Source organism: Lissotriton helveticus, chromosome 11 (genome assembly GCF_964261635.1).
Source record: "Lissotriton helveticus chromosome 11, aLisHel1.1, whole genome shotgun sequence".
NCBI classification, from domain to species: Eukaryota; Metazoa; Chordata; class Amphibia; order Caudata; family Salamandridae; genus Lissotriton; species Lissotriton helveticus.
Genome location: NC_136072.1, coordinates 56,161,463 through 56,187,560, shown reverse-complemented (window position 1 = coordinate 56,187,560; position 26,098 = coordinate 56,161,463). Strand labels below are relative to the sequence as shown.

General features: G+C 43.2%; 1 protein-coding gene across 1 annotated transcript in view; it reads left to right on the top strand.

Moving 5' to 3' along the window:
- LOC144792919 (cytochrome P450 2J2-like) overlaps positions 1-26,098 on the top strand; it is a 62,120-nt gene that overhangs the window by 2,666 nt on the left and 33,356 nt on the right. The window contains exons 2-3 of the mRNA XM_078668121.1: positions 16,087-16,249; positions 24,488-24,637. Of these exons, the coding sequence (XP_078524247.1) occupies positions 16,087-16,249; positions 24,488-24,637 (313 nt within the window). The remainder of the gene's footprint in view (positions 1-16,086; positions 16,250-24,487; positions 24,638-26,098) is intronic.

Here is a 26,098-nt window from a genome sequence, read left to right as displayed (position 1 = left end):
CCCAAAACCCAAACCTACCCCTGCACCCTAAAATACCCCTGTACCCCAAAACCCAAACCTAGCCCTGAACCCTAAAAATACCCCTGTACCCCATAACCCAAAACTATATCTGAACCCTTAAAATACCCAAACACCCCAAAACATATACCTCAGTACCCCAAAACATATACCTCTATACCCATACTTACCTTATCAAAACATTTGAAAAAAAACATGCTTTTACCATTCATGCATTTACAACGAATTTCGTTGTAAATGTATGCGTGGTAAAAGCATATACAATGTAATGCCATGCGTTATAATGGCATTGCGGAGTCATGGTACTTTCGTAATGAAAGTATGCGGAGTGATGGTATGCGGAAAGAAAGTTGCGGAATAATGGGTGTTTACCCTCCCTCGGTAAGTACATTGGTGGCACGGTGGCCCACATCTCCAGCAACATACTCATATTTTTTCACCACCCATTTGAAAAATGCACAGGTCTCTCTCATTGATGGCCAGCACCGACATACACTTTTAGACACACCTCCCGCCACAAGTTCTAGAATTGCGAACTTTAGAGCTGGGGAGCTACGTTCAAATCTCGGCATCAGCTCAACATCCTGTGATTCCAGGCAAATCGCTTTGTCTCACCGTGCCTACCACAAATGAATGTGTTCTTCTGTCATGTAAATTGTGCTCATGCCATGTTGTCGAGTTCGCGCTATATAATATTGCAAGGAAAAATAAAGTAGGGAAACTCGAGTTCACACACTACTGAACGCGCACTCTTAAGTGCATCAGCAGTGCACTGTGAATCGGAGCGTTTCACAGGCCTGTCACAGATAAGAAATGCTATCAAAACGAAATCCTACAAAACAATATACTACTGGCAGGCAGCAATTCATACTCTTACAACGTCGGGACGGGCTGCTAGTATATATATATATGTAGAGAGAGAGAGAGAGAAAGCAAGAGAGAGAGAGATAGAGAGAGAGAGAGAGAGAGAGAGAGAGAGAGAGAGAGAGAGAGAGAGTGAATAGGTACATATATGTGGAGTGAGATAGAAAAACTATACTTACTTAATTGTCAATATTTTGGATTTGATATTATGTGCCATCGATATTTTAGTTTCACTATTCTCGGTACACACAGTATGATCGTATTTGAAGGAAAATGTGGATTTTTTAGGGTAAATATTAAATTAAATTTTTGTTGGACAGGACATCAGGATTAACTCTGGGCGAAGCACTATGCTACGCTTGAGTAGTTTGCGAAGTTTGCGCCACTTCACACTAAGCAAACTGCATGTAGCACAGTGCAAACACGCGTGCGTAGTGCAGCGGTCATTTTTTGCTTGCTCGCAGTCCTCAACGTCAAGTTGGCGACAGCAAGCAAGCAAAATGACATCCTGGTGAGACTTTTTCCTCGTTCGCGATCAGCAAAATCAAGTTGCCGATCGCGAGCCTGGAAAATAAACCTCCCTGTGAGATTCTGAACGCGGGGAGGTGAGGTTTATCATTGCAAGTGGTCGCGTATGCTCGTGACCGCTCGTGATGAGAAACTACCAGTTCGCGTTGAGAAAGCTGCCGCTTGAGTAAAAATCTACTCGTGCTGCAGAAAACTACAGCTCGCACTGTGCAAGATGCCGTTTTCAATGATTGCACAGTGCCGGATGTTTGTCCGCACTGTGCAATCATTGAAAACGGCATCTTGCACACTGCGAACATGCTACTACACAGTTCACGTAGTGCTACCCGTAGCTCGCGTAGTGTGAAATGCACTTTGCGTAGCTACGCGTAGCGCTACTTCGCGAACTATGCCCAGCCCTAATCAGGATGCATGGATTTGGTGGATTTTAACTGCTGGAGGGCCGACAACAGCTCATTGAGGCTCACCACACTACTTTCCCAGTGCAGTGGACTTCAATGGGTTTTCCAAAGTACTGGTAAAGAAAATGTTTACGATAAAAACACCAGAAACGTTTTCTTTTTAAAAATCAACGTCGCAATGCGGGCAAATGCTTCCCACAAGTCCCAAGTTTAATTTTCTGTTTTCCTGTATTGTGCATGTAAGAAATTGGGTTGCTGGTTGAGGGGGTGAATCCTACTCAAGCATGAATCACAATTGTTGTCAGGGTGAAGTCACAAGCAATCCCGAAGTTTACCTCGGGTAGCTTGGTACAGAGCAGCCATGCTTAGCTCACAGGCAATGTGTAAAATATTTGTTCAACACTTCAAACAGTAATAAGGTGAAAACACACCACAAAAGGGGTCCCACAGTAGACTAGAAAAAAAGAGTTTATTTAAAAAAATAAAACAAGACCAAAACAGCAAAAACCCAATCAGTAGAATGAGAGATATGCAACGTTTAAGATTTAGGTGAAAATAGTGTCAAAAAGCACAGAGCATCAACTGTGGATATCTGGTCATGCCGGAACGGGACAAACTCACAAATTTAAGCCAATCCTGCTGTAGCGCGTGCCAGCTACAGGCTTACTGAACAAGAATATTTTGGAAGGTTACACGTCAAGGATATGTTGCACAGCCGAGAAGCTACATGTCTGCAATGCAAGGTCCTGCATCGTTATCGAGGATCCCGCCGATGAGGGTCATGCGAAGTCCAGTGTCGAGGAAGCGTCGCACAGCGGAGGCGATGTGTCGCTTCTGAGGAGCATCGAGGCTGCAATCAAGGTCCTGGTGATGGGAAAGTCCACGCAGCAGAGGCAATGTGTTAGTTGTACTCGGGATTGTGATGTGCAGCAGAGCAGATGCATTGATTCTGCTTGATCCACAGATGGGCTGGCAACACACCTTTACAACCAATTCCAGGGGTCCAGAACAAGGGGTGGCACCACTTGGCAGGATAGGACTCAAAGTTGCAGAGTCCAGGTGCTGGTTAAAAGAAATTAGCCCTTCGAGTCACTCTGGTGTTCCTGGGTACAGGTTGCAGGTCTAGTCCTTCTTACCCAGGTAAGAGGGTAGCAGGTCAGCACAGCAGGCAGCAGTTCTTTAAGGCAGCAGTCCAGCAGATAGTAGTCCTTTCAGCAGCACAGCAGTCCTTCTTCCTGGCAGAATGTTCTACAGGTCCAGAAGTGTACTGAAGAGTAGGTGTCTGGGGTCCAATATTTATACCTGGTGCCTTCTTTGAAGTGGGAGAAGCTTCAAGAGTTTCCACTTAGAAGTGCACATGTTTCCTGCCTCCCCTGCCCTGGCTCCAGACTAACTACAGGGGGTATGGACTCCGTTGTGTGAAGACAGAACACATACTATTCAAGTCTAAGTAGGGCTGTGCCCAGTTCTGCCCTTTCATCCTGCCAGTGATGGCCCACCCAGGCACACCTAAACTCTCTATTGTAACTGCCAACTGTGCCCAGTCATGTGATCCAGAGACAGGCTAGCTGCACTAAATGGCTAAGAAGGAAAATGCCAGCTTTGTAAAAGTAGCATTTTAAAAATTATTGTTATTGTTATTGTTATTTTTGATTTGTATCGCGCCCAATCACCTGCAGGTCTCTAGGCGCTCGGAAATCGATGGTAAGAACAATAGCTTGGCAGTCACAGAATAGAAGGCACCCACTAGCCTATGTAGCACTCATAGTTCTTCTGAACAGCAGTGTTTTTAGCACCTTTCTGAACCGTAGGAGATTCCCTTCCCTGCGCAGCGTCTCAGGTAGTATGTTCCATAACTGAGGAACTAACACAGAGAAGGCTCTTCCTCCCTTGGTTACAAGTTTGTACTGGGGACAGACCAATAGCTGAGAATCTGAGGATCTAAGGGTTCTCATTGGACTGTACACCACCAAGCGATCTTTAATGTAGTCGGGTGCCAGACCGTAGATTGCCTTGTGAGCTGTGCACTGATTTTTAAATTCCACTCGCTCTTTGATAGGGAGCCGGTGTAAGCTCTGTAACAGGGGAGATGCTTTAGTTCGTCTTGGGAGCCTGAAGATGAGACGTGCTGCATCGTTCATGACGACCTGTAGTCTGTTTGTCAGGGTTTTCGGCAGGCCGAGATAGAGGGCATTCCCATAATCAATCCTCGAGATGACAGTAGCTGCTACAATTGAGCGCATCATGGATTGGGAGAGGACGGGGGCTAGCGTCCGTAGCTGTCTGATGATATTAGTGCAGCTTCCTACCACAGAAGAGATCTGACTGGCCATTGATAGATCACAGTCCAGTTTGATCCCCAGGCTCTTTACATTCAAGCTAGGTTTTGGAGCCGGGCCTAACTCCGCCGGCCAATATAGGTCACACCATGGTGAGGTGGCAGATGGAATCACCAAAACCTCAGTCTTATCTGGGTTGATTTTCAAAAGATTTTCCGTCATCCATTGTACAGTATACCTCAAGATGTTCTGGGCTTGGAGTTGTGCGGTGCTTGTGTTATCGACACTCAGCAACAGCTGCGTGTCGTCCGCATAATTAAATACTGTACAGCCCATGCACGCCAAGGAAGCAATCAGAGGTTGCAGGTAGAGATTAAATAGAAGTGGGGACAGGGCAGAGCCCTGAGGCACCCCACATTCTAGAATCCCCACCTCGGAGATTTCGTCCCCAAGTTGTATCCTTTGGGTCCTTCCCAAAAGGAAGGATTGCAACCATCTGAAGGCCAGACCTTTAATCCCGAAGTCACTCAATCTCTCCAGGAGCAGGGCATGGCTGACGGTTTCGAACGCCGCTGAAAGATCTAACAAAATCAGGGCGCTCGGTTTCTTACCGTCAGCCATGCCTCTCAATTCATCCAGCACCGAGAGCATTACCAACTTCACCATAAAATAGGATTTTTCATTACAATTCCAAAGACACCAAACATGATTTGGGAGGTGCAGCTTAATTAATATAATAAGGTAACTCCAATATTATCCTATTTGAGAGTAAGGCCTTGATATAATGAAAAAACAGGTGTAAGAGTTTTTCACTATCGGGACATGTAAAACTTAAACATACATACATTTCACCCTGCCTATGGACTGTCTAAGGCCTACCCTAGAGGCAACATATCTATTAACAAGCATTGGAAATGCAATCGGGCTCGGATTTATTTGAGTTTGAGCTAATGGCATTGTAAATGGCAATGTCTTTTCGCCATGTGTTATGGAGTGTGTGCATGTGGTGTGTAGTGGAATTATGTGAGTTAGATTGGAATTGTAGCAATGGTGGCATGCTGTGCTTTACATGAATATGTTTAAAAGTAAAGTGTACCATACTGAGATTGCTACAATAGTTAATTGTGGATGCGTTAACAATTGATGCATGCACTGATGGCTGGTGGTGTGTGTGACTGCCTGTAGAAATTGTGCACTGATGGCTGGTGGTGTGTGTGCTTGGTAAAAGACTGCACTGCCGCCTGGAGGTGTGTGTGCCTGGTGGAAGGGTGCACTGACGGCTGGTGGGTGTGTGGTTGGTAAAAGCGTGCACAGATGGCTGATGGTGTGTGTGTTTGGTGAAAGCGTGCACTGACGGTTGCTGGTGAGTGCGCCTTGTAAAAGAATGCACTGACGGCTGGTGTTGTACGCCTGGTGGTGTTTGTGGTTCGTGAAAGCGTGCATTGATGGCTGGTGGTGTTTGGCCCTGGTGAAAGCGTGCACTGACGGCTGGTGGTGTGTTGTTGTGTGTGTGGTTGTGTGTGTAGTGGTGATGTGTGGTGGTGAGTCTGTGGGGGTGAGTGTGTGGTAGTGAGTGTGTTACACCAATGTGGCGCACTGGTGCCACTGCACCTGCTGCAGCAATGGTAGCTACGCCACACTGGTGCCACTGTACCTGCTGCAACAATGATAGCTACACCACACTGCTGCCACTGCACCTGCTGCAGCAATGGTACCTACGCCACACTGGTGCCACTGCACCTACTGCAGCAATGGTACCTACACCACACTGGTGCCACTGCACCTGCTGCACAATCATAGCTAAGTAACACTGATAACACTACACCTGCTACACAACGCCATCTACAAACACACTGGTGCCACTGCACCTGCTGCACAATCATAGCTAAGCAACACTACCACTGCAACTGCTCCACCTATGGTAGCTACCACACACTGGTACCACTGCACCTGCTGCACTAAACTGGTACCACAGCACCTGCTCCACCAATGGTAGCTACGCCTACGCCACTCTGGTACCACTGCACCTGCTCCACCAAATATACTTACACCACACTGGTGCCACTGCACCTGCTGCACAATGGTAGCTATGCCACAGTAGTGCCACTGCACCTCCTGCACAAGGGTAGCTATGCCACACTGGTGCAACAGCACCTGCTGCACAATTGTAGCTATGCCACACTGGTGCCACTGCACCTGCTGCACAATGGTAGCTACGCCACACTCTTGGTACTACACCTGCTGCGCAATAATAGCTAAGTAACACTGATAACACCTCACCTGCTCCACGAATGGTAACTACGCCACACACTGGTGCCACTACACCTGCTGCACAATCATAGCTAAGCAACACTACCACTGCACCTGCTCCACCAATGGTAGCTACCACTCACCGGTACCACTGCACATGCTGCACCAATGATAGCTACGCCACACTGGTGCCACTGCACCTGCTGCACAATCATAGCTAAGTAACACTGATAACACTACACCTGCTACACAACGCCATCTACCACACACTGGTGCCACTGCACCTGCTGCACAATGATAGCTAAGCAACACTACCACTGCAACTGCTCCACCTATGGTAGCTACCATACACTGGTACCACTGCACCTGCTGCACTAAACTGGTACCACAGCACCTGCTCCACCAATGGTAGCTACGCCTACGCCACACTGGTAACACTGCACCTGCTCCACCAAATATACTTACACCACACCGGTACCACTGCACATGCTGCACCAATGATAGCTACGCCACACTGGTGCCACTGCACCTGCTGCACAATCATAGCTAAGTAACACTGATAACACTGCACCTGGTACACAACGCCATGTACCACACACTGGTGCCACTGCACCTGCTGCACAATCATAGCTAAGCAACACTACCACTGCAACTGCTCCACCTATGGTAGCTACCACATACTGGTACCACTGCACCTGCTGCACTAAACTGGTACCACATCACCTGCTCCACCAATGGTAGCTACGCCTACGCCACACTGGTAACACTGCACCTGCTCCACCAAATATACTTACACCACACCAGTACCACTGCACATGCTGCACCAATGATAGCTACGCCACACTGGTGCCACTGCACCTGCTGCACAATCATAGCTAAGTAACACTGATAACACTACACCTGCTACACAATGCCATCTACCACACACTGGTGCCACTACACCTGCTGCACAATCATAGCTAAGTAACACTGATAACACCTCACCTGCTCCACGAATGGTAACTACGCCACACACTGGTGCCACTGCACCTGCTGCACAATCATAGCTAAGCAACACTACCACTGCACCTGCTTCACCAATGGTAGCTACCACTCACCGGTACCACTGCACATGCTGCACCAATGATAGCTACGCCACACTGGTGCCACTGCACCTGCTGCACAATCATAGCTAAGTAACACTGATAACACTACACCTGCTACACAACGCCATCTACCACACACTGGTGCCACTGCACCTGCTGCACAATGATAGCTAAGCAACACTACCACTGCAACTGCTCCACCTATGGTAGCTACCACACACTGGTACCACTGCACCTGCTGCACTAAACTGGTACCACAGCACCTGCTCCACCAATGGTAGCTATGCCTACGCCACACTGGTAACACTGCACCTGCTCCACCAAATATACTTACACCACACCGGTACCACTGCACATGCTGCACCAATGATAGCTACGCCACACTGGTGCCACTGCACCTGCTGCACAATCATAGCTAAGTAACACTGATAACACTGCACCTGTTACACAACGCCATCTACCACACACTGGTGCCACTGCACCTGCTGCACAATCATAGCTAAGCAACACTACCACTACAACTGCTCCACCTATGGTAGCTACCACACACTGGTACCACTGCACCTGCTGCACTAAACTGGTACCACATCACCTGCTCCACCAATGGTAGCTACGCCTACGCCACACTGGTAACACTGCACCTGCTCCACCAAATATACTTACACCACACTTCTTGTGAGTGTGAGAAGCTTGCACCGCTGCTGCCTGTGATGTCCGTCTTGTGAGTGTGAGAAGCTTGCACCGCTGCTGCCTGTGATGTCCTTCTTGTGAGTGTGAGAAGCTTGCACTGCTGCTGCCGCTTATCACACTCACAAGAAGGAGATCACAAGCAGCAGTGGTGCAAGCTTCTGACACACACAAGAAGGACATCACAGGCAGCAGCAGTGCAAGCTTCTCACACAGAGCCTCTTGCTCTGTTGCTGCTGCTGCCTTGGCACAGTACCTGCTGTGAGTGTGTGAGGGAAGCTTGCACCACTGCTGCTTGTGATCTCCTTCTTCCTCATACTCACAAAAAGGACATCACAAGCAGCAGTGGTGCAAGCTTCCCTCACACACTCACAACAGGTACTGTGCCAAGGCAGCAGCAGCAACAGAGCATATCTATGTATATCAAAAGCATGCTTTGAATATCAATTCCAGCTGTGGGGGCTGAAAGGACGAGCAGGCTGGGAGAGGCGATGTCAGAGGCTTCTGTGAGCTCCCAGCCTGTCTTTTCCAGTGGTGGGGGCTGCAGTGAGGAGCGGTGGGGGCTGAAAGGACGAGCAGGCTGGGAGAGGCGATATAGAGGCTTATGTGAGCTCCCAGCCTGTCGTTTCCAGTGGTAGGGGCTGCAGTGAGGAGCGGTGGGGGCTGAAAGGACGAGCAGGCTGGGAGAGGCGATGTCAGAGGCTTCTGTGAGCTCCCAGCCTGTCCTTTCCAGTGGTGGGGCTGCAGTGAGGAGCAGGCGGGGAGAGGCAATATCAGAGGCCTCTGCGAGCCGGCATCTGGCGAAAGGCCAACCCTTAAACATGAAAGGAGGCAAAGGGACGCGCGCACGCAAAACTCCCGGCAGACTGGTGAACGCGCCCCGACCATCTGGATTCTATTACCGCAGCGCCCTGACAGCTCTAATTGTTAATTTATTGCACTGCCGTGCGCATAACCACACAGGATATGGCGGAAGTGCTGAAGCTGAAAAACATATGGCCTATTGCATGAAGGCTACTAGAAACAGGGCACCGCGAGGACCAATTACCATGCACATGGCAAAACAAACTACTGAAAAATCTCGCGCACTGAGGAATTTTTCCTGCACTATTCAGAACCCCCTAACAAAAGGAGCTCGGAGCTCCGCCCCCCCTGCTGACGCAGTGGTGACGTAGGCCGAGCCCTAAAAACGAAGGTTTTGGTCTGGCAAAAGGTTTATTTTGCCAGGTCAAAATTGCTGTTAAATACAGCAAACACAGACTGCAATGGCAGACCTGAGACATGTTTAAAAGGGCAACTTAAGAGGGTGGTACAATCAGTGCTTCAGGACTTCAAGTCTTAAATCAAGAAAGAGATGGGTGCAGGAATAGTTCTTTAAAAACAATATTTCCTATGCCAAGCACATTAACCCCTTCCGTGCTCCCGTCGGCCAGCACTCCCTCCCCAGTGCTGCGCACGACCGTTGGCCGTCGCAGCCCCGCCCACCCTTTAGAACGCCCACACCGCGGCGGAAAAACCGCAGCGGTTAAGGCGTTAAATGTGTCTGAAGAGGCATGTAAATAAATTAGTGGCCGCCTTCTCTCGTAAGCCGAATTTATGGTTGTGCCACACAGCAGTAGCAGCCTCTTCTTCCGGCTCCTAAGACAGTAGCTGGGTGTCTCTGGGGCAGCAGACTATTGCTGTTGGCTCTCGGCTGGGGTGGCTTTGCATGCTTTGCCAACCTGATTCTATTGTGCTGTCTCTCTTTGGAAGTGAATGCAGGCTTTGGCTTGGTGCAGTGCCACTGTTTGCTTAAGAAGTGGGGAGCACTCACTGTGCCTCTTGGCAGAAATGGGAATGTCAGTCTGCTGCATAGAAGGCTCTGTGACGTTTCACAGTGAGTGATGGGTGGGATGCAGCCTTTTCTCTCTGGTGTGAGCTTCTTACAGTTGTTAGGGGCGCCCTTCTTATGCAGTAGACTCACAGCGTTTGCTGCGCTTCTTAGTGCCAGTGATTGACTGGTTCAGTACCTCTTTCTCACAGTGTGGGCAGAAACCTATCGGGCCTTGCTGTAGCTGATATGTTGTGCCGAAGGCTGTGTGGCAAGGAGACAGCTGAGGAGCTCTCTTAGTACTGGGCTAGCTAGAGCAGCAAAATGCTTATGCAAGTGCACAGCCTGCTTGTGGAATGTGGCCTTCTGCAACTCAGTCCCTCGTGTGCATCTCTTTGCCCCAGGCTAGTGATGAGTTTCTGTGGGAGCCAGACTGCTTTCTTCGTCATATTGCCATTCAGGCACTTGACGCCAGCAGATCTTCAGATCTTCTTTATCTACATGTCCTGTCGCAACCATCAAAGAATCCTAAGATTTGATGTGGGAGAGAAACATTGGCAGTATTGCATTCTGCCCTTTGGATTATAAGCCTCTCTTAGAGAGTTTACCAAGATTCGAGATCCAATAATTGCAGTTCTTCATGTGAGAAACATTCAAACCCATCCTTATCTGGAGGATCTGTTGATTGTCTCTCAAACTTGAGATCTAGTCCTAAATATCTAGGAGATGGTGTGGACATTAATGACATTCGGATTTCTTCTGAATTCCATGAAATTTATTCAATAGCCATCATAGATCCTAGTATACACCAGGGCATTGTTCAGTATGGAGATGGAATTGGCCTGTCTTCCTCAGTGGGGAGGATCAAGCTGGTTCAAAGGCTGTCTAATCTCCTACGACAGACTCCCGATTCAGCGAGGCAATTTCTGCAAGTTGGGGAAGACATGTTAGGTTTTGCTGTAGGCACACACATATGCTCAGACTTGCTTTACCTTCTGCTGGATTCTGAATCTCATATTTTGCAGGCAGCATGCTTGTTTCTGGTTCCAAGGTCACATCTGCATCTTGGACCATTGGTACTTCGCATTCTATGATATTTGGCGTCTGCCTCAAAGAATCGCCAGTGGTGTTAACCAAAGATGTCAGCAAGACGCCAGCAAGAAGGTTTGTTGGAAATTTTCAGGAACAAGATCAATCGAGGGTCATTGGACATTTCATCTGTAAATGTATTTCTTTAATTGTAGAGAGTTGATGGCAGTTTGGGAGGCTCTTCAGTTTTGACAAAAGAAGATACAAGGGTAGAATGTGGTAGTCAGACCAAACAACCCAATAGCCATGTTTTATCTGAAAAGGCAGTTTGGCACAGGATCAATAACTCTCAATTGATTTGTTCAAACAATTTGCCTTGGGACAGAACTGACTAATCTTTCACTCAGGGCCTTCATATAGGAAAGAAGACCAATCAGGTATCAGATACTCTGAATAGGTTACCCCCCTCTTTTCAGAATCCAAATCTTTTTTCAGACAGTTCAAAAGACAACACAGTAGATCTGTTTGTGGATCACCTGAATGCTTCCCAGCCTCAGTTTTTCTTGAGGTACAAGAATCACCTAGCCTTGGGGTGAATACATTGATGTGTAAACAGCTACACATCTGTTACATGCATTGCCTCCAATTTTTGTAATCCCACATCTTTTGGCAAAGATCAGAAGAGAGGAGGTGAAAGTAGTTCTGGTTTGTCTGTACTGCCCATGAAATCATTGGTTTCTCCTTCTGTAGATCTTGCTGGGCCAAAAGTAGTTTATTCCTTTGCACCCTTTTCCTCTGTTATCTATTCAAGTTCAAAAGCAGTAAAGGTTAGTGATGTGTAAATTGAAACATAAAAATGTATCTTTCTGTTTATGATTTCATTCAAGCCTCAAAGAAGGAATCCATCAGATAGGCATATAGTCTTCATTGGATGGTGTTTTAAAAGTTGTGTGTAAATAGGGATTTACCTCCTATTCTTCATCCTCCACAGAACTTCTTACAGGTTTTACAGGATGGGTTTGACAAAGATTGGTCCATTTCTACTTTGAAGCTAAAGTCTGAAGGAAAGAAATGTGTCATAAGTACTTATTTATAAGACTTAATTTTCTAATATGCACTATCTGTTTTGTCTAAATCAGAGAATTGCGTTGGTGAACCTGCAAAGGTGAGATACTTGACGAAAAATGTGGATGAGCATGGTAATGCCTAGGTTAGTTACTGTGAGAAATTGGGTTGTTGGTTGACAGAGGAGCGTGCCCTGATCAAGCAACAGTCACAATCCCCTGCAGGGTAAACCACAAAAAGTTCCTAAATTAACCTTTGCTTAACCCTGTGTAGCTTGGTACTGGACTATTGCAGAGTTTGGAGTTTTGTTATGAAGTAGATACAAAAGTGTCTAAAAACAACCTGGATACCTTGGCACAAAACGCAGCCAGGCTTAACTTAGAGGCAGTATGTAAAGTATTTATTCAGCAAACAAACTTTAATAATTCGAAAACACAACACAAGAAAAAATCCGAACCAATTTAGAAAAATAGAGTACATTTTTATAAATTATTTGACACTATAACAACAAAATCCAATCAGTAGAACCGGAGTTATGAATTTTTAGTGAAAGTGTTTAGTGAAAACTTGCACCTAAAAGATCAAAGAGGCAACTGTGGACCTTTCGTTGCATGAGACCGGGCCAAAGTAAAAAAATATGGCAGCCCACGATGGAGCACAGTTCAGATACTGAAAGTGAATTGGGACCAGTCAGCGCTTACTTTTGAACTTTGAAGAAATTCTGAGAAAAAATGTCTGAGAAAACAAAGTTCATCAGGGCTAGAGTGGAGGAGGTGACTGATTAGTGAAGGTTGTTGTCGGATGTTCTTAGGTCGAATCTGCAGCGAAGATTTCTACATTTGGACTTCTAAATGGAAGTCAAAAAATCTCCAGGACGAGGCAGAGGGCTGTAGCCAAAGACAGTTCCATGAGGTCGGATACCCCCTTGGCCAATGACTGTTGAAAATATTTTTCTGCAGAAGAGAAGAGCATAGTGGGAGATGCCGCAAAGTCATTCCGATTGGCGGCTAGGCGATCAGATTGGTCTCTGTCTCCTTCTGGTTCTCAGAGCAGTTTTTTCTAAAAAGTGTCTAAGTCCTCTATTTTGGAAATTGGCAATCTGGACAACTTTGGCTACACACCCAAGGGTCCAGGATTGGTGGGACACCTCTTGGGGGTTGAGTACTCACTCACACTGGGGCCAGGTGAAGCTTCAAGATGGGAGGAGCCTTTTATGTCCCTTTGGCTCTGAAAAAGAGGCCAACAAACTAGCCACTTGAGTCACTTCTGGTAGTCCCGGGTGCAGGTGAAGATGTAGGTCTCAACAATAGTGCTGGCCTCTGAAGGTTCAAGGGAGGCTCCAGGCAACAAAGCAGCCCTTTCAGGCACAGATGAAGTCTGGCAGAGCGCACAGCAGGTCACAGCAACATGAAGTTCTCTGAGAGTCCTCCTACTGGTCCAGTAGTGAACTCATGCATTGGTGTCTGACATCTTACTTTTATACCCTGGTCCCTTGGTTCTGGAAGGTGAGAGAAGCTTCTAGACAGTGGCTTTTAAAGTGAATAGAATTTCCTGCCTCCCCTGCCCTGGCTCCTAGCTGGCTGCAGTGACAATGTGAGGTTGTTAGGCCCTTTGTGTGAAGGTAAAGAACAAGCTATTCAGTTTCAAGTGGGGCAGTGCACAGCTCCGCACCCCATCCTATCAGCAGATAGCTCATTCAGGCACACCTAATCCTTCTATTGTATGACTTGCCTGTCTGGGAGGAATTCACAAAGTCTAACTGTCACTTACACCCAGTCATGTGGCCCAAGATAGGATGCAGGCACAAAGGACAAAGGGCCACATGTATCAAATTTGGAAGTTGTGAGTACCTAATTACAATTTTCTGAGAATCACAATTAGGTAATAGCAATTTCCAATGTATGAAACTACATGAATTTCATATACTGATTCCCAGGGGTCACAAATCGACTTACCTTATTAATATTTATGAGGTAGATCGCAATTTGCGACCCACTAGGAATCGCTAAAATCACAGGGACGGTGGCCTACTGGGGTCAGCAGACCACCATGTCTGTGATTGCTTTTAAATAAAGCAATCTTTTTTTTTTAAATGCGGGTCATTTTCCTTAAAGGAAAATGGGTTGCTTTTAAAAAAAACAAAGATTAAAAGTTTTTTGTTTTTTTTTAAGAGCAGGCAGTGGTCCATGGGACTACTGCCACTCTTAAAAAACGTTTTTACTACCATTCCCAAAGGGGAAGGGGCCGCTTGTGGATTCCTTCCCATTTACGAATAAGTTACCACCTACATGAAGTAGGTGGTAAAATGCAAATGTTTTGCGACCGCATTCACAGTCACAAAACATTCATACACACCGTTAGGATTAGCTATTTGGAAGGGACACCCTAAACACGTCCCTTCCAAATACCAAATCACAAACCCATTTTACAATTCGGCAATAGGGGACCGAATCGCAAAATGGGTTTTGATACATGTAAAAAGTCTTTTTTTGCGTTCGCAAACTGGCTGATTCTGCGAATCAGGACGTTTGCAAACCCAAAATTGGTTTATACATGTGGCACTAAGAGCAGGCAAATGCCAACTCTCTAAAAGGGGCATTTTCACAATTGTAGTAAAAATCTGACTTTACCATTAAAGAAAGTTTATCATTACAATTCCATAGATACCAAACATGACATAGCTACTTGCTCTGAATGGGAATTTGCAGCTTAGTAAATGCAATGAGGAATTCCAATGTTTTTCTATGGGAGGGGTAGGCCCAACAGTAGCAAAAAACAGATTTAGGAGTTTTTCACTAACAGGACATGTAAACTTAAAAGTACATGTCCAACCTTAAAATGACACAGCACCCTGCCCTATGGTCTACCATTGGGACTTATATGTAATAAAAGGGGAGTTTATGGCTTGGCAATAGGATTTAAATGCCATGTCAACATGGTTTTTTACAACTGCATTAAAACTGCAATGGCAAGCCTGGGACAGTGCTATGTAAGTGATTGGCACAATAAGTGCTGCAGTCCACTGGTAGCATTTAATTTACAGGCCCTAGGTATTAGGGCTTCTAAAAGGGACCTGTGTTATCAGTAAATTGAATATGCCATTTGGGTGTAAGCCAATTAACCCATGTATAGAGAAGTGAGCACAAGCACTTTAGCACTGTTTAGGGATTGGTGTCACTACAACGCATGCTTTTACATCGCATGCCTTTACAACGCTGTTTTTACATCGCATACCATTACAACGCATAATGCTTTTAGGCGCTGGATAGTGAATTATTTAATTTACTATTCCAACTCCAGTCCCCGTGGATAGCAGGGAAGGTGTTGGATAGTATATTAAATACATTCCCTATCCTAGAGCGCCCCCCAGCGCATTGCGTTGTAATGGTTTGCGTTGTAATGGTTGCGATGTAATGGTAGTGCGTTGTAAAAAATTCGTTGTAAGTGATGTTCCCCACTGTTTAGCAATGGTAAATTGCACAGAGTTCTAAGGCTAACAAAAACGAATTCAGCAAAACAGGGAAACACGTTTGGGGGTGATCCTGCAGAGAGTCCAACCTTTACCAGTAATCTTCATTACTCTGGTTCCATGCAATTCATCCCATTACTCTCATTCTCATCCGGGTTGGGTATTGGAGTGAGACAATGCTTGTAACATCAGGGTGACTTTGGATTGCATTCTTATTTAATTGGTATGAGGATGTGGATTGTTTGATGGAAATGGAACAAAGTTGCTTGGAATAAGTGTCTGGAGTGAGGTGGTGCTTCGCAACTGCAACAATGAATAGTGGGACCAAGAATGTGGATCAGAGTAATGAAGATTACTGATAAGTAATCTAGGCATTTATTGGTGCTGTGCAATGATTACCAATGTTGTTATGTGGCAAACTGTATTAGCAATTTTCATTTGTATAAGACCATCTCAGGCTACGAGGTACTTTTAATAAATCTTCATGCCATGGTCTGATCTTTGTTTCTGTATTTGTTACAACTTAACCCACATCTTTCCGACTGCCCGAATTTTTTCAAAATTGTTCACATGATTTCTGTATTTACGTTTGTGTTTACAGATTGCAAAGAGGTATGGGAACACCTTCACTGTGTGGTTAGGCAGTAAACCTATGGTGGTGTTGAATGGATATGAAGCCTGCAGGGATGCTCTGATCACCCATTCGGAAGAATTTACGGGCAGGCCCTATACACCCTTTGTTAAGGACTTTAATCGCGAAAAAGGTATTTATTGATGATATAACTACTCCATGCACATCAAGGGCCACTAGTGCAGGAGCCCAAAATATTTTTTTAGAACGAATGAGTTCAGTAGAGGGTATAGAGACTTAAGGAGGCAGTCCACTTGGTGTTTAAACAGAATAGTGGAGTTAAAAATAGTAAATCTATTCATTAAATTGCTCTTAGTGAGTGAGACATAGACGATGTGAGCCTCTTTCGAGTGCATGCATGTATAACTAATGCAGAAAAATAAATTTTTAAGAGATGGTTTAGATGCGCGTTCCTGGTTCCTGATTAAATTAATTTTCTGTTGCTTCTTTACTTTAAAGGGAAACGAAAATGGCCTCACTGGAATTAATGGCTTTTCCATATGCATTTGTTTTTATAACATACCTATTCACATACCACATTTTCTTTACTTTTGTAATATTAGAATAGTACTACTAACATACTACAAAATGCTATCCTTGCACATATAAGGTTACGTTGTAGTAGTAAATGTGGAGAGATTGGGGGGAGTTGCTGGAAAATGAGGAATACATATGACTAAATGGGAGGAGGAGATTAGGGAAGGGTAAGGTGGGGTTTAGCGAGGGCTTGGGAGAAGTTTAGGGAAACAAGGCCATTCAACCCGTAAAAGGTAATCATTTGCTATTCACAAACTGCACTTCTAAAGTTACTACAGCCAAAAAGGGACCCAGGAGAGTAGTAAATTACTCCAGCTCAGAGCAGGAGTTACTCCAGCACCACACATGGCCAACCACTGATACTGAACACCCTCCCACATTATGTAATGAAGAAAGGGACTTAAAATAAAACCCATAGAAAATAATGGTAAATTAATTACACTAGGTAAATATAAAGAAATATAATTTAGTGATAAATTTAAAAAAAGTTAAACAGATGTATTTTTTAATTATGCAATATTTTAATATTCTGTTTTGAATTAAACAATAATGTACAATTAAGCTTTAATTAACCTATTTAAATTACATTTAATTAATTGTATACACCACCTTCAATAATTATTAATACATTAAAAAAAATAGGTGGAAGTTTATTTTGTCATTAAAACCACAGCAAAATCATTTTAATTGAACTTATTTTAATTAATTAAAGATTTAATTCAAAATTATGTTAACAGCGCTGTAGCATTCTTTTCTTTTATTCTATATTTAAACTAAATATATACAAATAATTTACATGGATATTTAACATAAAATATTTTACTATTTGTTAGCTTTCACAATTCATTATAAGCGAGCCTCAGCAGTCAGGGGAGAGATCTCTATATTATAAAGTATAACAAAAAGTAAACCAGTTTACTAACTTGGAAAGCGCTTGTAAAAATATTTTTCTGTTAAATATTATTGTAAATGAATTCTGTATATTTATTTTAAATGTAAAACAAAAGAAGATCTACTGCAGCACTATTAATCTAATTTTGAATTATATCTTTAAATAAATTGAATAAAAGAATAAACATTTTTCTGATGTTTTACTTAAAAAAAAGGTCCCAACTTAAGTATTTCTTGTAATGCATTGGTAATTACTAACATGTTGTATAGATGTAATTATGTTTTAATACAACTTAATGCTAGGGTATCATTAAAATTCAAAAAGGTTGTTAAAAAGTTTTATATTTAAATAATAAATACATTTTGTTTTTGATATATTTTTAACATAAACTCATGTTTATATTTTTTCTTAACTATTTTAAATAACGAAATTTATTTTAACATGAATTCCTGTGCGTTTATATTTTAAGTATCTACTTCCATTATTTTCTGAGGGAGAGTGTTGCAGTGTCAGTGGTTGGCATGTGTGTTGCTTGACCTACCCCTATTCCTTTTGACCATAGTAAATTACACTAATACATTTGTCACCACCCCCTATTTCAGGGGGTGGAGACATCCAAGTCTACACTTTTCAGTAACTTTGCTCTTAGATTTTGTAAATACCCAAACGTTACTCAAAGGTATAAGAGTAAACTAACACATGTAACTTACACACAAGTGTAAGTTACCTTTCTGAATAGTCCAGAATATGTATAATGTGCATGCCCTTCAGTATCTCTTAGAGAGTTGTGCAGATGCCCTCAAGCAGTCTTATCATTTTAACAATTCTAGTGCCCATCATGGCATGGTAAAAATAAGCCATTGCCATTTCCAAAACATTGAATAATTTAACACAGTAAATCAAGGTTTCTCCAATGGACAGGGCTACAACAAGACAGCATAGGAATGCTATATTGTTTCTACAAGGTTAAAATACAATTTCAGTTTGTATTCGTGTGAAAAAACACAATCCTTATTTTGAATTTGATTATACCTGTGACACAGCAGTAAGATGAACATAGTATATCATTCGCCGCGAACCATAGATTCCCAAGAGTAGCCACAAGGGGAAGTCAAGAAAGTACCTAAGTGAACTGAGATCACTGGTGCACATATTAGCAATAGAGCATATTCATCAATGTGAACAATGCCATATTTTATGTTAAGAACAACTTAAACCCAACAAGAATGTGGACATTCTTTACCACACCAAAGACATGCATTATATTATATGACAATATCTACTTAGACCTAACTATTACATAACAGAGTAAGGCTAGGTAAGTAGAATGGACAATATAATATTTATTTAGTTTAGGTAGATGAAGTGGAGGTAAATCTAAATAATATACTCACCATGACAAAGTAGTGGTCATCAACATATTTAATGCAATACATATGTAAGCCAGTAATATTCAACAAAGGCTATTTAGCAGAGGATTATTTGGTCAGTATAAGTGTAGCTGACAATAATAAAGTTTCCTTTATGAATGTATTGTTTTGATACATATTTTATCATTTCTTATGGCCAGTTCAGTTAGTCATAGACCTCAGAGTGGTTGCAGAGCGTACATTATCAGACAGGGATTTCAGAGGATTACCAGAAGGTGTTTCTCAATGGCAGAGACAAGCTATACTGATAAATGTGCATAGCATAAAGAGTGAAAACAGTGTATTTTGCAATAGGCAGATAAAACTCAGTGCAAGCAGAACCAGTGAAGGCTCAGATGACTATCCAAAGGGCATTCAAAAAATTACCCAAACTCTCCCACCAATTGCATGTGGCTATATTGTGCTTCAAATATCGACCTTTAAAAATATACCATTCACTATACCATTTACAACTACATTGTCAAGACACATAATATATACTATTTCTAATTCCACATCTATGTAACTTGAAAATATAGCTGCAATCAATATAGTTAATGCACCCCAATCATTAGTAAAAACAGAGTATTAATTTAAGCTGGCAGCACATGAGAAGCAACGTGTCAGAGCTTGAGCCAGCAGGTCTCATATGTGATATAGCAAAAAAGTACCCTATAGAAGCTTATCAAATGGTCAATTATATAAGGGATTAAGTACTAACTGTTGTACTTAAAAGGATATTTCAAGTCACCAAGGGGTTCCATAACCATATAGAGGTACGAGGCCGAAGGCTGAGATCCTTTATAAGTTACTGGAACTCTGAGGTGGCTTGCAATAATTTTTAAATGTACCACAGAGGGGACTTTATCCCATATAATACATGGTCACAGCATCGCCTTTCCCACAAACCACTTAAAACCTAGGTGCGTAGCTCTTTCTTATGTTTACAAACATGAAGACTAAAAAAAATGTCTAGGGAAAAATGTAACACATCAACAACCTGTTTAACATTTGTTTAAACAGATTTTAGAAAAAGTTCAATACGTCCTAAAAAAAACAAGCTGCAGTACCTCGAAATGTGTGCAAACATGCAGAAATGTTAGCTTTTCTCTAACTGTCTAAGGAGTGCCATAAATAAAGATGTTTTTTCTGCTTGTCACTGTAAGCTAAAAAATAGAGCAGAAGAAGGAAAAGAAACGGTTCATTTTTGTTGCTTTAAACAGCTGCTCCACTACCTGACCTGTCTTTGACCTTGGCAGCTAGCTCTGTCAGCAGGCATTGTGATGTCAGACCGTGACTATAATAACTGATAATAGTTGAGTACTCACATCTTTTGTTTATAATCAGTTACTGGGTGTGTTACAAGTCACAGATTGTAAAGAAATTAGAAACCATCAAATATAAAGGGATAGGAGAATAGCATGTATTATAATAACATATTAACTTGTAGCTCTTCAAACTACAAATGTCGGCTACATCAGCATTTTGCTAGGAGGCAAATATTTTAAAAAACATAAATGTCCTAAAAACATAAGTGGAGGGCAGTAACAGCTGTTGAACTTTGAAAATGGTGGGGCATAATACTGGCTAGGAGTTTACACCATTTGTTTTTCAAACTTTGTATTGAGTGTCCACCATATGTTATAAAAGTAATTCATTGAGCCAGTGCCAGCAGTTAGTCGGGGTTCACTCCAAGAATTACATACAGTATTTCAGGGCCAGAATTCTGCCAATGACACTACCAATGTACCATGGGCCCAAATATCAAAATTTGCACTATTTCAGGCCCACCATTTTAGGATGATTTGTTTTCCCCAATATACCTCCCCAAGCCTCACTATGCAAAGGGTGCCCCACTGAGATGCAAAGAATTACCTCCAGTTTGCCAGCACCAGCATGTTGCCTTGGGTGCTCTCTCTTGTGCCAAGAAATACCTCCAGTGGCCCAGCATCAGCACTTTGCCACGGCTGCCCCATGTCAAGAATTTCCTCCAGTATTCAGCATCAGCATTTTTCCAAAGAGGCCACTATGGCAAGAATTACTTCTAGTATGACACAGCCTGAATTTTGCCAAGCCCTGATATACTAGAAGTACTTCTTGGACTCCCTTACCCCAAGAATTGTCTGCAATATGTCAGTGGCAGCATGGTATATTGGGTGCCGCCATAAGCCCAGCATAATATTGAGTATGCAATGGCCAGCAGCAGATTCACAATCATAAATCATGGAAATAAACACAGTCTTATTCACTCACACTTTCTCCCTCACACTTACACTCTCTTCCCCCTCACTCACTCTAACTTACACTCTCTTCCTTTTTTCATTCTGACTCATGCTCTCTTCCACTCACTGTTACACACTACCGCACTCATATCCACTGGTTCTCACTCCACAACCACATGCACTCACTAGTTAACACTCACTGACATTGCCTTGTGCAGCTGCACATGATGCACCACAGATAGCTACAACCCTGACTCAGGGACAGAAGATTCCAATAACCTTGCACCTGTAGCTGGGCTCTGCAATCGGTGATTCTATCCTGCCAAGTGTTGCCATCTCAGTCCTGGATTTTTGGAAGTGGGTTTAAGGTGCTTTACCAGCCTTTGTGGACCCAGTGGAACGGACGCATTTTCTCTGCCGCAGCGCAACCCCGAGCAGAACTGACGCATCTACACTGCTGTGTGAACTGGACCTGTCAAAAAAGACCTGCATCACCACCGCAGCCCTCATCACCTTCCGATGTGCCACTGTGCGACGCTTCCTCTGCATAAGCCTTCGCATCCCTTAGTGATGGCAGCCTCGATGCCATTACCGGACTCCACATCGCAGCCTTGCAGCTCCTCAGAACCATTGCATCCCCCTAACTGCTCTACGCATCCCTGACTTTGTTCTCTTAACCAATTTTGCACAATAAAGAATCAATACCAAAAGGGATTCTTGAATGTCCTATTTATATGTTTTCTTTTTGAGTTGTAAACCCTAATAATAAATCTATTAAACAAAATTCTCAGAATCAAAAACTTGTACGGAGCGGTAGTGCAGTGATTTTGTCTTGAAAACAGAACTATGCCTCGGACCACAGGATGTCAAAATGTAGGGACCGATTCACCATACCACATCAGTACCCATGGGCCCATATCCGACTAGCTCATAGTGCCTTACCTGCCCTCCTTAAAATCCCAGGGTAACAGGTAAATTGGTACCCCAGAACTAAACACTCTAGTTCCCCGGGGATCCGTGGAAACAGTGCTTCACTTTTCCTTTTCTCACTCATTCATGTCCATAATAAACAAAAGAAAGACACGAGGAAGTTTCCAATATTTAAAATATTTATTGAAACTATCATGCTCTATTATGAAGCAATCGTGCTGCAACTAGAAAACATATGCATGCCAGCAAAGTGAATAGCTTTTCAAGTAAACTAAATACAATGGGAAGTCCTACCATGGTAACTGATATATCTGCCTCAGCCTATCCTCACTACGTGGGCACAAATATATCAAGATCTCTGGGATTAAAACCGGCTCCCCATACCTGGCATTTGTTAGGTAATCTGCAAAACAGCTTGCGCAAAGCTTGCACTTTCATCTCAGGGCTTTTCCTTCTGAAAGAATTCTCCACTCTGAAAGCAAAGGGCAAATCTCTGTGTATGCGATAAGAGATGCTTCTTTTTAAAAATGTGCTCAAAGCTCTCCTGCCTCAAATGCAGGGGAAGTTTATTCCATTCAACAGGGCCAGGAAGGAAAAATAGCAACCCCGGTCCTTACCCTAGTCAACATCTGTAAAAAAAACATCAACATCTGCAAAAAAACTGTTGATGTTGTGTCCACCTACCTCTGTGTTCCTTACCCCATTACAGGACAGGTCAGAGCCTCCTTTTAGATGGTGGAGTCACCACCAGTTTCATCATTGAGAAAACTGTCTGTGTTTTAGGGATAGCAAATGGTGGTGGTAGACTAGGTACTCAAATTAGAGTTGTAGTATTGTCACCATGTTTTCTCTGTTACCATGTCCATGACAGATAGCCATTTAGGCCAAGAATTCTCACAAAACTGAAGAAAGGTGAGGATGATTTGCTGAGAGAAAACTCCTGAAAATGTAGTGGACACTTCTAATAGGGTCCCCTCATTCCGTGCGTACATTCCCAGTCCCAACTTTATGGAGAATAATTCCTTCATGACTGCATACCATGATGGAATTCCTGTAATACAGACATTTTCCATGCTAGTGGAAATGATTTTGGGAATATAGCCCATCTGTAGCACCTTTTTGTTTTTTGTTCAATAAATTCTTTTTGGCTTTTATAATGTAAAGCAGTACTGAGAAAATGAGGAGGGAGAAGAAAAAGATTAAATCCCCGACATACAACAGTTGTGTGAGGTATACAATAATGTTACATTTACAAACACAGATGATAAAGGCATAAAGTAACAATAGACATAAATCCAGAACATATGAAGCAATAAAAGCATTTGGCACCTGGTTCTGTGTCTCAAATAGGACTGGGTGAAGTGTGACATTAAAACGCAGTGAGCCAACCTCCGCCAATGTGACAGAGGTCTTTCCACTGCCATACACGGGTACTGGTAGACGGACCTCAAAAAACAAAAAATCCACTCTATCTCAGAATTTGGAGATCAGCAATGCTCTCAGTTTGAGTTTGGTGGACATCACACCCATAGGCTGGTCTAGCAGTGGGTCTCACCTCAGTCCATCCGGTGGAGGTCCACACTAAATCACCAGGAATCATTTTTGTGGAAATGTTCCTGCGACAGGAGAAGCACTTTTGTCAAGCCTGAAATGTCAGCTGGGTGAAGCAGGGTGGATGGAGACCAGTAAAAATGAATGTCGGAAGGCCTGCTCTCAATGGAGCATGCCTTCTAACATACTGACAAGGCCGTCTTTTGGAAGATGGCCCACTGGGCGAGTAGTTTCTAATGGCGGAGCCAACTGAGGCGCCACTGTCTGCATTCTATGTGTCCCTCTGCATCTAAATTACTGCTCTAGTAGATACGTCAGGATTTGTGACGTATCTGGCCAATCCTTGTGACATGGAGTGCCGTACTGTAAATACAGGGCATCCATGGTGTCACAAGGAGTGAGCAATGAAATGTGTTGCATCGCTGTTTTCTACCATCTTGTTCACTTCTCTCTACCTCCCGTCTGATTGCGCTGGGACGCCCCGTTGCTGGGGCAGCCTTGCGCATTATAAGAACACTTAAATTAACATAAGAACACTTAACATACCAGCGATGCAACACTTTTCATAAATGAGGCCCTGGATGTTCAGCAGGCAACGCTGTGAAAGGTACAGCTGTGGTCCACATCTAACAGGGACAGGATTATTGCTAGTTTACATGGAAACTCAAAGTAAAATAATTTAGGAAGGCAATGATCAGTGGGGTTACATCTTTCGATGCAAGACAACCCTGTGCCTAGAAAACAACCGATAGCATGAATAGCACTTGGTGCACATACATACATCTTGACATAAAAAAATGTATAACCTTCAATCTGTGTAATGATTTCAGGTATCATCTCATCTAATGGACTCATCTGGAAGGAGCAGAGGCGTTTCAGCATCTTTGCCCTGAGGAGTCTGGGAATGGGAAAGAGAAGCCTGGAAGAGCGGATACAAGAAGAAGCCCAACATCTTCTGGATGTAATTGCTGCCTCCAATGGTAAACTTTATGTATGGGTGTCCAGTATGTCTATTTGAGTGTGTGTGCATGCAGGATAGTTAATATGGCATCTGTGATGAGTCAATACTTAACTGTAAGCCCTTAATACAAATAGAATTCAGATCACCACACTCTGAGGATTCTGTTTTTTTGTATTATTTATTGTTAATATAATATGTTATAATATTAATTGCAATGTGCATGAATACTGAAGTTTTCTAGCACTCAGAATGGCAAGCATAGTTGAAAATGTAAATGCGACCGGTGGGAAGCAGAGAGAAATAGTGAGTAAAAAGCCAAGTTTTATGTTTTTGGCACCATTTTAGCACACATGATTCAGTGCTCAAGCTCTCGGGATGAGAACTTGAGACCTTATGGGCAGGCACTGAAGCAGCCCTGCCTCCCTGGTGAACAAGTTAGAATGTAGGTAAACAAAGAAATGTTCGAATGGATTAGCGTACAGTTCGACGAAGCTCGTGACACCGAAAAATAGATTATTCTACGTCCAAACCATATGCCACTAGAAAATAAATGGAACAGCCATAAAGAGCAAAGTGTTACCAGGACTCCAAGTAGGCTTGCTGAGTACTTGGCTGCTAGCTCTATTGAGATATTGAAAGGACTGAGCTCAGGTATGTTTGGCATCAGCTGGCTAAAGGATACATCACAGTCACCACACTCATTGCAGATATCCTGGTTTTGGATACATACTACTTGTGTGATTTATTTTGGTCTTTTACTGAAAACTGTGATTTAGGGGCAGATGTATCAACATCCAGATTTGCAAATCTCAAATAGCGATTTTTTAGAACTCGCTATTTGAGATTTGCAAATTGGTATGTATGTAGAAATTCGCATTTTTTTTGCGATTTCTTAAAATTCCTTAATTGCGATTCGCAATTTGCGAATCGCAAATTGAAAATAATTTCAAGGGTGCAAGGGTGTCATAAGGACACCCTGATGCACCCCTGAAATTCACATGTGTGCGCATATGGCGCAAATACATGCCCTAAGGGCATGTATGTGCGCCACATGGCACCTTCACAAATGCAAAAAAGTGCTTTTGTGAAAGAAATCGCAAATTGCCACCAGCTTGAAGTTGGTGGTAATTTGCGATTTCTTAATGAGAAGTCGCACAACTTGGGTACTTCATACAATGCATTTAAGGAATCGCAAAATTTGCGATTACTTAAATGCAATCGCAAAATAAGGAATCGCAAATTTGCAATTCCTTATTTTGCACTCATATTTGCTACATACATATCATGTAGCTCAAATGAGTTCGCAAACGCCAAAATTCGGCAAATTTTGGCGTTTGCGAACCCATTAGAGCTTCATACATATGGCCCTGTATTACTAGAATGAGAGGGTCTGTTTCTTCTACTTCTTTTTAGTCAAAGGACAAATGCCTCACTTAAATGCCCGTCAGCCCTGCTTTTGTTGAAGTGTATTTTTTAAATA